We start from the raw sequence: 10370 nt of genomic DNA, 5'->3' as shown, positions 1-10370 counted from the left end.
AAATACTACGGTGATGACTGATGATGGCCTATCCAGGTTTTTTTTAATGAAATCGCTAATTAAAATTAAGATTAAAAAAATGATTTATTCCGTTCAACTATATAAGATAAATTATTTCCTTTTTTTATAATTCTATTTTTCAAGAAAATTATATATTTTCCTATTTTATTTTCGATTAATGAAAAAATTGGTTTGTCCTTCTCGCCTACTGTACACTGGCGTGACTAGTGAGTAGTGAGCACTGAGCAGTTGAGCACAGAGACGAGAGGAGTCGAGAGGAGACGAGAGAGGAGATGAAGCGGCAGCGGGAGTACTTTTACCTTCCTCTCGCCGACGCAATAAAGTCTATCGGGGTGAGGGTTAACCTTTTCGCTCTCCTCGAGCATGTCGCTCAACCGGACCTCAACTCTTCCTCTGGTTCGCTTTTCTCTCTCTCTCTCTCTCTATCTCTCTCTCTTCTCGCGTGCGTATGCGCATGGGTATGCGAATGTTTGCGAATGGGGCTTGGATTTCGCACAGGTTACCCCGGTGAACTGGTCATTTGTATTAGATGAAACCTAGATTTCTGGTGGTTGGTGTGCAAACTTTCTGTTTTAGAGTTTATAAGCAAATTGAAACTTTGAGAGGGTATATCAGCAAAAGTTCATTTACAATGTAACCAGTTGCACATTACCCTGAGGGTTTAGGAATCATGTGCTTGGAAACAGAAGAAAGCAAGCAAAGATCCCTGCGTTGCAGGGTCTACCTGATGCTATTATGTTGTGTTTTGATCAAATTTCGTTTTGCATTCTCTTTTCGGATCTAGTTCTGAAATTGAAGGTAGTTGATCCAACATATCCGGCTTTAGGGGTTACCGTGAGATGGTTTGCTGATACTAAAACAAAACTCCCGGATGTGAACTCTACTGGAGATATTATCAGCCTTCACCGTGTCATGGTAATTAGTTGTAAATTACCTAACATCCTCTACTTCATATCAACAACACATCACAACCAGGTACTGGTGCTGCACCACTCATGGCATACTGTTGCACACTTATATTGGTCTCTACCTATATGGTAAAGGCACAACTATTTTATGTTTTGTTAGAAATTTATTTGGAATAATTCAATATCTCTATGGAGTATAAAAATGATGTGTTTAAGATAAGAAACATTACAAAGATTATATTTTATTCCTATTGGATGATTAGAATCTTTTTTGACAGATATTCATTCATGATGGAAAGCATTATTGTGTCTATGATAACAGATACTCCTCATTTGCACTCTTTGAAGGGACAACTAGTGAAAACCTGGTACCTTACCAGACATCAGAAAAGTATAATGCAACTGACCATGATACTGTATTCTTAAAGCAGATGAGAGAATGGTCAAGTGAGCGTGTAAGACATGAAGGTAATTTCATATTTATGGTGCTAGAACCAGCTGTAGGGTATTGTATCTGTCAAAAAAAGTGTGCCACTAATGTGCTAATGAATTTATCACATTTTGTTATGATTATAAATATTGGCGTTGTTTTCCTATGTTTTCCCAACGTAGATTTAACTGAGCATCCCTTGAAATTGATGAGAATTGATCCGTGTTCTATTTTTCATCTTGTTTGCAAGGTTAGTAAATATTGTTATAATTGTTATGAACTCTAGTCTAATATGCAAGATCGGTCTGCCCTGTTGACCTGTTATTCTTATTTTGTTATAATAATTTTTATTTTGTAAAGGTTCTTCATGTAAGTAAAACTTCTAGTAATCAATCGGTGCTTTATGTTTGGGATGGAACTGATGCTCCTCCTGGGCTGCAGATTATCACGTAAATGCTGTTCCTAAAATTACTTAGTTGAGCTCCAATATTATCATTTATTCTTTTGAGTGTGCAGTTAGGTCTCAAAAGAACCCAGGTTAGCTTCACTAAACCCTGAATGGTCAATTAAGTGTCAAGCGGACAATCAACCTCAATTCAATTTAATTGGACCTAACAAGCCTCATGTATCCAACTAAGCTCCAAATTAACTAATGGAAGCCCGTCACTCAGCAGTCAAGCTCAATAAATCCTCAAACCCAAGTTGACATTAGTTAACTCCCAGTTGTGCAGATCAACTTAATCCCATGAATGGAGCCCTTAAGTCTGAAAATAGACCAAGTAGGCCTCAATTAACTTGTAAGTTTTTCCACCTGAAGTAGCCCAAATCCTTGATTTCATCCAATCTTTTTCATTGAATTTAGGAGGACTCATAGAGACCAGCAATCAACTCCACCAATCCCTTTGCAAATCGAAGAAGCCCCACTGCCTAGAGACACTATATGCAACTTCCCTTGTGTCGGTACCATCTTACGAGTGTTTGCAAACAAGAATTTTGCAGAAATCAGCAAACTAAGAGATCATGACAGGCCTTGGGTTAAGCTTTGCAATCTCACATGTACAATGCATTTCTCGGGAATTTGGGAAGGTGTCTTACAGCCTTTTAGTAGGATTCGGATATTATCAGATCAAGATAACTCTGTACTTGACTGCTCGAGGTAAAAAAATATTTTTTAAATCTTTCTAATTTATTGACTAATCACCTGCCTAAAACACTGATTAAGCACCTAAATTCCCTACAAGTGCCAAAAAATTTATAACTTGAAAAATAGGGCCAAGAAGAAGCCGAATAAGTTGTACACAATCTGGTTTGAGTACCCCTGTTACATAACTTTTTGTCTGGCACTGTATCTTGATATCTGTAATTGAGAACTGCTCTGAAATGCTTGCCTAACATTTGAAGTATAAGTACAGGACGGTAAGAACTGGTTTTGTAATGCCTGCTTATAGTACCAACTAGCATGCAAGTAACTAGGCATATGTACAGTACATTTTGTGTTGTTTTTTTATTCATCAATTTATGATTGATTGTGTCAGGGAATATAACAGTCGTATTAATAAGCCAGATGGTCGATACCCTTGGATGTGCCACCCTTTGTTTTCCTCCATCACAGGTAGTATCGTTTGATCTGTTTTGTTGAAAATTTTGTGTGTATTGTACAGAGGAGGGGGGCAGCAACTTTTCCTTTTTTGTTCTTGCGGATACTTTGTTGACATGTTTTTTCTGAACTTATATTTTGTCAAGCAACTGATCACCCAAGCATGCGATATTCTACCTTGATGGATTCACTAACAAATACAACGGTCTGTAGTTATCTTTTTTCTCTTAATTTTTTTTTTATTCATGGTAAACATTTATATATATATTTGTTCCATTTATTGTTCATTTAGGCAGAGCACCTGATAAAGGCTATTGTACGGGTAGTTGATGTGTACCCATCAGAATACAAGGGACAGGATGAAGTTTGGCTAACTCTAGAAGACCCAACGGCTAGGGTGCATGCATTGCTCACGGGGAAAGATGCAGTAAGATGTTGTTAACATTATAATATGCTATGTTCCAGTAACAGGATCCCTATGCCAGTACAGACATGATGCCACAACAAAAGCCCTAACTTATGCATATATCCAGGCAAAGTAAATATATAAAGGGCCCGTATTAAAAATTGTAAAGCAACGTGATTCTGTGACTGGTCATTACAAATTGGTTTTTACTAGTTTGTTGTAATTAAATGTTTTAGGCTAGTCTCATAGAGTAACATATTGCGTTTCTTCACACGATTCAGCTATTTTGCAATGAAAATAGTGCCCTCCCCCCACCCCTGCTCTCTTCCCCTTAAAGTTGACTTTGTTGAGTTACAATATATGCACAGGAAACGTTTTTTGGGGGTCAATCAGCAGAGGCTATAGATAGAAGGATGAGGAGACTACTCGGGGTAAATGAGTGTGAGACCGAGCAAGGCTTCATCATTATGCGGGACCCACCTTGGTCTATTTTCTGCTTGAAATCATGTTTTCTGCAGAGAGGCCCCTCAGGAAGTCAAAAATACATAATTCTAGATACGATGCTCTAGAATTTGTGTACTGTCACAGGGCTCTAGATTTAAGTTTGACGTTGTAAAATCTCACAATATCTAATGAAAGTTATCAAATATGCAGCTTACAGGTCCTGCAATCTTCATTATTTTTCTTTTCAAAATGACCAAAGATGCTCAAAAGGGCCCTCGTTAGTGTCATGTACACAATGGCAGGGACTTCACTCTCTCTCTCCTCATGCTTTGTAGGCTTGTAGCTGATGGTTTTGCGGCTTTGATGAGCACCTTCTTACTTGACTTACATCATTGTATATGCCGAAATGCTCAGAAATACTAGCATTTTTTTTTCTGGGAAATTGAAAGTATTCTTAACAGTCGAAGAATTGTGTAATCAATTTCCAAAATAGGGGAAAAGAATGCATGCTTATATTTGTTTTTAAGCTTTCTTGTGATGCACTTTATGCTGTGCTCTTTTATGGGCCGTTGAGCAACTCTCTATCCTTACATCATTGCAAATGGGCTCGTTCAGCCTAGTACTGGAATAGGAGAAGTGAGACAAAATTAAATCTGGAATAGACTTTTATTTCATACTACTTCGGTTGAAGATGCAAGAGTATTGATAAATGAGTCAATTTTATTTTTTGGAAAAGGCTAATTTCTCTATTCCACCACGTCTACAGAATAGAGAAATGACTTGTTGAGGAATAGAGAAGGGATCCACTTGTAAAAAACAAAGGTTTTGAGTATAAAAATTCCAACGCAGTTCCACTCATTTTTTTCCATCTTCAGCTGAAATAGACCTCTATTCCAATCTATTCTCATTTTTCTCTCCGGCCGAACATGCCCAGCACGAGACTTCACCAAACACATTAGACTTTTCAGAAGAGTAAAAAATGGCAGAATAATAGAGAAAGGAGGAGAAAAAAAGTAGTACTCTACATGTTATTTTTTATTGCCAAACACATTTCACTCTTTCAACAAATCTAGAAATTACTAATCTTCTAATTCTATTTTGAAATCTGGAAATTTTGCACTTTGAAAAGACAGCATCTTTCAAGTTCGGCCGAATTTTTTATTAATAGAAATAAAATAAATAAAATATTTAAAAAGAACACTACTGTTGAGTTTTTTCGAAAACCAAGTAGACCGGGCCCTGTAAACCCGTCCCATCGGACGGGTCCAATTGACCCGTCCCGGTTAATCGGATTAGCCGTTAACTAACATCACGGAAAAAAAAAAAAAAAAAAATTCCGGACGGGTTTAAGCATCCCGTACCGAGTCTGTTAAAAAAAAAAAAAAAAAAAAAAAAAATATGGACGGGTTAAGTAAACCCGTCCAGAATTTGAAATATTATATTTATATTATATTATATTATTATGTTATATTATATTATATTATATTATTATATTATATTATATTATATTATATTATTATATTATATTATATTATATTATTATATTATATTATATTATTATATTATATTATATTATTATATTATATTCTATTATATTATTATATTATATTATATTATATTATATTATATTATATTATATTATATTATATTATGATTTTATATATATTATATTTTTTGTTTTTTATATTATATTATTATATTATTATATTATGATTTTAAACATTTGAATTAATTTAGTATAAAGTCAATCGGTCAAGATTAATAAATTAATTTTAGTGCATTTATTTTTTGAACGTTTTCTTACCGCTTGACTTTATACTAAATTAATTTGAACGTTTAAAATTTTCACATGTAGATGCATCACTCGCAAGATAGGCAGGTTCTAACGGTTTGGATTCGTCATTTGAAAACGATTTAATAAGTTTTGGAGTTAAGCTCACCAAACACTTTGGTGAACTTAAGCACAACTAAACTAGTTCTATTCATAATATAATATATATATATAAGTATATTAATATAATAATATAATATAAAAAACAAAAAAATATAATATATATAAAATCATAATATAATATAATAATATAATATAATATAATATAATATAATAATATAATATAAATATAATATTTCAAATTCTGGACGGGTTTACTTAACCCGTCCAGATTTTTTTTTTTTTTTTTTTTAACAGACTCGGGACGGGATGCTTAAACCCGTCCGGAATTTTTTTTTTTTTTTTTTTTTTTTTACAGACTCGGGACGGGATGCTTAAACCCGTCCGGGAATTTTTTTTTGTTTTGTTTTTTTTTTCCGTGATGTTAGTTAACGGCTAATCCGATTAACCGGGACGGGTTTACAGGACCCGGTCTACTTAGTTTTCGAAAAAACTCAACAGTAGTGTTCTTTTTAAATATTTTATTTATTTTATTTCTATTAATAAAAAATTCGGAGATAAATAAGACAGGTACCATAACTACTGTAATGCTTTCTTTTTTTAAACTAAATAAACTATTGTGGTATTTACACCATCTAGAATAACAAAGATGTTCAATTGACCAATTATACAACTTTTGTTTTACATTCGATGCATATTCCTGATTACAGACATCACTAGCTATATCACTTGGATATATACATTTCAAAGTTTCACGGTGAAATCCTTTTATATACAAGAATTGTGTACATCACTCCTTGTGTAGATTGTGAAGAATGTAAAGAGAAGCAGAGGATAAAAAAATGCAAACAGAGTAACTGAGAAGGTCAAGGCCAGTAGTTATTACCACCATTTTACTCCTCTCAAACATTTTTACCAATAAAATCATGACAATTACATGCCCTACCTTTGTCTTTAGTTCATCAAGTGAGCTTATTTGCATCCATTTTGGTCTTTCCTGAAAGCAAAATTTATACGTAGAGAGAAAATCAGGTTATAAGAACTAAAGTTTCTTATATAAAAATAACAGCCAGCTTTTCTTTTTCCTGGCAAAAACACAGACAGGAATAGGACAAAATGTACTGCAAACTATTTAACCAAAAATCTGGAAACAAATTCCCACCAATAAATATGTTCCACTTAATGTATGTTAAATTTAAGGCTAGGTGAGGGTCTAAATGTAGGGAATTTTTTCGACATTTATTGAAATTTGTCCTTGCCACCACACTTACATAAAGCTATCTTACATACAATTGCAAATAAAAAAGATATCACACATAATTTGCAAGAAGTATCTTTTTCCTTGGTAGGTGTGAATTTGATGGATATGAAAGAGGTGAACCAATGACAAGCAAGGCCAAGCCTATCAAATGGCATGTATTTGAGGCACCAACGTGCCGTACAATACTGAGATGAAATCACTGATGCACAGGGCCAAAGGTGCCAGACTCGAGAAATTCAGAGAGCAGGGCAGCAGGTCCCCAACTGTCAAAACTGGAGATTCTCTTGACATTTCAACTGAAGACAATGGGGAAGACAGAGTGAAGGCTGTGCCGTTGCTCCATGTGCAGACGAGATAGAATTCATATCACCAAAGTAACAGAAATTTTGAGTTTAGATCCGGACGGTCCGATCTGCTTTGGCACGAACATTAAAGGGGCCCCGTGCATTTCACCTCAGGCCGGATTGATTTGGATTGTAATCAGACAGTCCAGATCTAAACTCAAATATTTTGTTACCTCAGAGGATGGGGACTCGGCGAGATAAGCATTGCAAGAAAATTGTCTTTTAGTTACTGTGTAATTTTCTGTTTTTAGTTTTTCCTGTTTAGTTAAAATAATTTTTTAGACCTATATAAGGGGAGACAACGTAATGTTCTTTAATCAAATGAATTAAATCTATCTTGCTTTAACTCTGTAGGTCTTCACTTTCTCCTTCTCTCTCTTCTGATAAATTCTTAAAATTCTTAAAATTATAAAAAAATAAATAAAATAACTACCCAAAATTGCAATTAGTTTATGACATTTTTTCTTCCCCTTCAATACAGTAAACCATACCTTTCAGAAAGACGAAATAATGTCATAAACTTAACTAAAATATTGGGATTTATTTGGGAAAGGCATGTTTTCCTTCACTGTCATTTTAAAGAGATGCTTAAATTTCTTTCTTCATAATGTCATAAACTTAACTAAAATACTCAAAATCAAACAAATAATACATACTAACCTTCAAGGAAAACATGCCGAACAATGAAGAACCCTTCAGGGCACGGTCTAACACTGGAGGCACACCAGGTGGTACATTGCTAATAAATAATCCATACAGCCCCATTCCGAAAATTAACATGACAGTACCAGCGAGATACACATCTACACAAGAAAAAGCAATAAAAAGGAAAAAAAGAAACAACATCAAGTACTTGTAAACTGCTGGTCATGATGGTATGAGTATCAGGTGCACAACAGCAGCTGGTAATTCATAGAAAGCATAAGACTGTTGTAAAAAGAAGTGTATCATATAGAAATTAATATGTGTTTCCGGGAACCAAACACTAATTATTTTTCCATTTAAAATTTTTAATAATACAAGAATATAGTAGGTTGTTACCAATAGCCTCAACAAGGCGTAGAACCATCTGCCCTGAATGATGCCCCTTAACACAACATGTCCAATAAACCCTGTATGCTTCGAATATGTAAATACAGCCCTAATTAAGAAAACATGCACCAAGTTAGACCAATCAGCTCTAGAGCCTACAGTACTTGGACATAATTTTTTCCTTTACTCTCATTACAAAAGCAGTAATGTTTTCTGCTCAATTGAGTAAAAGAGGGGGGGCACTATAATTTCCTGGGATGTATTCAGTTGGCTGGTTGTGCTTTTCTTGTACTTCAAAATATGAAAATTCAACATTCTAGTGTCCATGAAATACATAATTTTTTGAATTCATGAGCTCTGTTAGAAGTAGGTAACTTGACAAACTTTAGAAAAATAAATAAAAAGGTTATAAGAAAAAGAAATATGTACATTTAGAAAGCACAGTAAAGAGCCAGCTAGGGAACCTCCAACTGCCAAAAGGGCCAAGAAGCGAAAATCAAATATCACCTGATCGATTTGCACAAAGTATACAGAAGAATGATCATCAAGTAGAAAAGCATTATAGATACACGAAATAAGAGGCATGATTTCATATCTTAACCCAAACAACTGGTGCCAGATTTTAATGCAGATGATTAATTGGCAAGAACTTTTGTTCTAGCTTTCAGAACAATTTCAGTTGGGGTTGGTATTTGTTTTGGATAAAACAGCAACCGTTAAAAACTGGTTGCACTAGGGCTCAGTTGTCACAATCAAAGCTTTTGTGAGGCATAATTGCTCTAATTGAGCATTATATCAAGGCAAAACTCAGTTTGCATGAGTCTTAACTCAACATTCCATCAACTGGACCTCAATACGAGCAATTAGGCCTCAATTGATGGAATGTTGAGTTAAATTGAGGATCATTTAGCCCTTTTGTTCAATGTAGTGTTAATCAAGCTAGGCCGATAAACATCTCATGGACTGTCACAAAATTTGTTCATATCAGTAACAACATTTTCTAAAATTAACGCCTAATTGCTTTTCCAAACTAAAAATAAATAAATAACCCGCTCAATCTTGGACTCAGTGGAAGGCTCAGGTTGCACGGGGGCCTTGTATCGGAACCCTGGAGGGTCGGATTGGGGTTGAGATAGCGAACGTGGATCGGACTCCAAGAAGGCGTTGGCACTTGCGTTGGATTCGCCGTGAGCGGAGGAGGCGAGATAAGGGAACGAGGACGGGCGCTGCGTTGGTGAGCGCAACGGTTTGTTCGTTTTAAGGGGTTTAAAAGGGCTTCGGGAAGCGAAGAGGGGAGAGACAGAAAGAGGAAGGAATAGAATGGCCATTTGGTTGCTCGGTGGAACAGTAGACTGCAGAGAGCGGAGTTTTGATTTGATTGGAAGGGTGAGGCGGAACTGAAGAAAAGAATTCGGATTCCTCAGGTACCTCAGATGTAATAATTAAATCTACACCGTTCTTTTATAGCTTACACGAATCTCGAAACTATCCATTATAGTTTTCATGGCTCGGATTGAGTTTGGCCTGGATGAAATTAATCTGCACCGTCCGTTTATGTATATTGTACCTCAGGTACCCGAGGGATACGGACTCGGAAGGAAAGTCAGAAGCTACAGTCCTGACTCCTGAGGGGAGAACTGGTGGTGATGGGTGATGAACGGTTCCCATTTCTTTCACGGTCTTGGCGGGTGTAGATATTATCAGCGCTTTTGTAGCTCGTGCAGCGCAGTAGACTGAAAGAGAGAAAAAGGTTATATTTTAAAATTGACTGTTTTGTCCTTCTTGATTACATTCCAACAAGCATGCGGGCAAAATGGCAAATCTTCGAAAGAGAAAGTATAAAACGCTACATCCCAAATCAATCACGGTGTAAACGCACCGGATATCATCATATTTTATCCGGATCAGATTCGGATTTAATTTTTTTTTTTGAGGTATATTTGAGACTATTTGTATTCGTAATTATATTCAAATATTATTACGCATAATGATACAATTTAATAACTAACTATCTGTTGTTCCGTTTACACTCCTAC

General features: G+C 35.4%; 2 protein-coding genes across 3 annotated transcripts; one reads left to right on the top strand and one right to left on the bottom strand.

Moving 5' to 3' along the window:
- The first annotated feature begins 259 nt into the window (after nt 1–259).
- LOC144565673 (protection of telomeres protein 1b-like) lies at nt 260–4319 on the top strand. 2 transcript variants are annotated; one of them, XM_078315491.1, is made up of 10 exons: nt 260–417; nt 997–1058; nt 1208–1397; nt 1542–1609; nt 1720–1808; nt 2222–2515; nt 2895–2971; nt 3103–3161; nt 3249–3383; nt 3731–4319. In XM_078315491.1, the coding sequence occupies exons 1-10, from the start codon at nt 294–296 to the stop codon at nt 3929–3931; spliced, it is 1299 nt and encodes a 432-aa protein (XP_078171617.1). In that variant the 5' UTR covers nt 260–293; the 3' UTR covers nt 3932–4319. The 2 variants fall into 2 exon arrangements, with proteins under 2 accessions (XP_078171617.1, XP_078171616.1); XM_078315490.1 differs by lacking the exon at nt 997–1058 and adding an exon at nt 800–936.
- Nucleotides 4320–6288: 1969 nt separating this feature from the next.
- Nucleotides 6289–10009, bottom strand: LOC144564983 (uncharacterized). The gene is made up of 5 exons (XM_078314588.1): nt 9384–10009; nt 8764–8841; nt 8344–8443; nt 7963–8105; nt 6289–6694 (listed from the first exon to the last, which is right to left on the bottom strand). Exons 1-5 carry the CDS (start codon nt 9660–9662, stop codon nt 6488–6490), a joined length of 807 nt encoding a protein of 268 aa, XP_078170714.1. The 5' UTR covers nt 9663–10009; the 3' UTR covers nt 6289–6487.
- Nucleotides 10010–10370: the final 361 nt, after the last annotated feature.

The sequence above is a fragment of the Carex rostrata genome, chromosome 14 (genome assembly GCF_964058835.1).
Source record: "Carex rostrata chromosome 14, lpCarRost1.2, whole genome shotgun sequence".
In the NCBI taxonomy this organism is placed as follows: Eukaryota; Viridiplantae; Streptophyta; class Magnoliopsida; order Poales; family Cyperaceae; genus Carex; species Carex rostrata.
This window is presented reverse-complemented; position numbering and strand designations above follow the sequence as displayed.

What these genes read in the sequence shown, in the direction of transcription:
- LOC144565673 (XM_078315490.1), top strand. Translation starts at nt 294, where the DNA reads ATGAAGCGGCAGCGGGAGTACTTTTACCTTCCTCTCGCCGACGCAATA. An exon ending in GGACCTCAACTCTTCCTCTG is followed by an intron (nt 418 to 799) that starts GTTCGCTTTTCT and finishes TTCTCTTTTCGG; the next exon opens with ATCTAGTTCTGAAATTGAAG. An exon ending in TTTTTCATCTTGTTTGCAAG is followed by an intron (nt 1,610 to 1,719) that starts GTTAGTAAATAT and finishes TATTTTGTAAAG; the next exon opens with GTTCTTCATGTAAGTAAAAC.
- LOC144564983 (XM_078314588.1), bottom strand. Translation starts at nt 9,662, where the DNA reads ATGGCCATTCTATTCCTTCCTCTTTCTGTCTCTCCCCTCTTCGCTTCC. An exon ending in CTGAGTCCAAGATTGAGCGG is followed by an intron (nt 8,842 to 9,383) that starts GTTATTTATTTA and finishes CAAATCGATCAG; the next exon opens with GTGATATTTGATTTTCGCTT. An exon ending in CTTTACTGTGCTTTCTAAAT is followed by an intron (nt 8,444 to 8,763) that starts GTACATATTTCT and finishes TTTCTTAATTAG; the next exon opens with GGCTGTATTTACATATTCGA.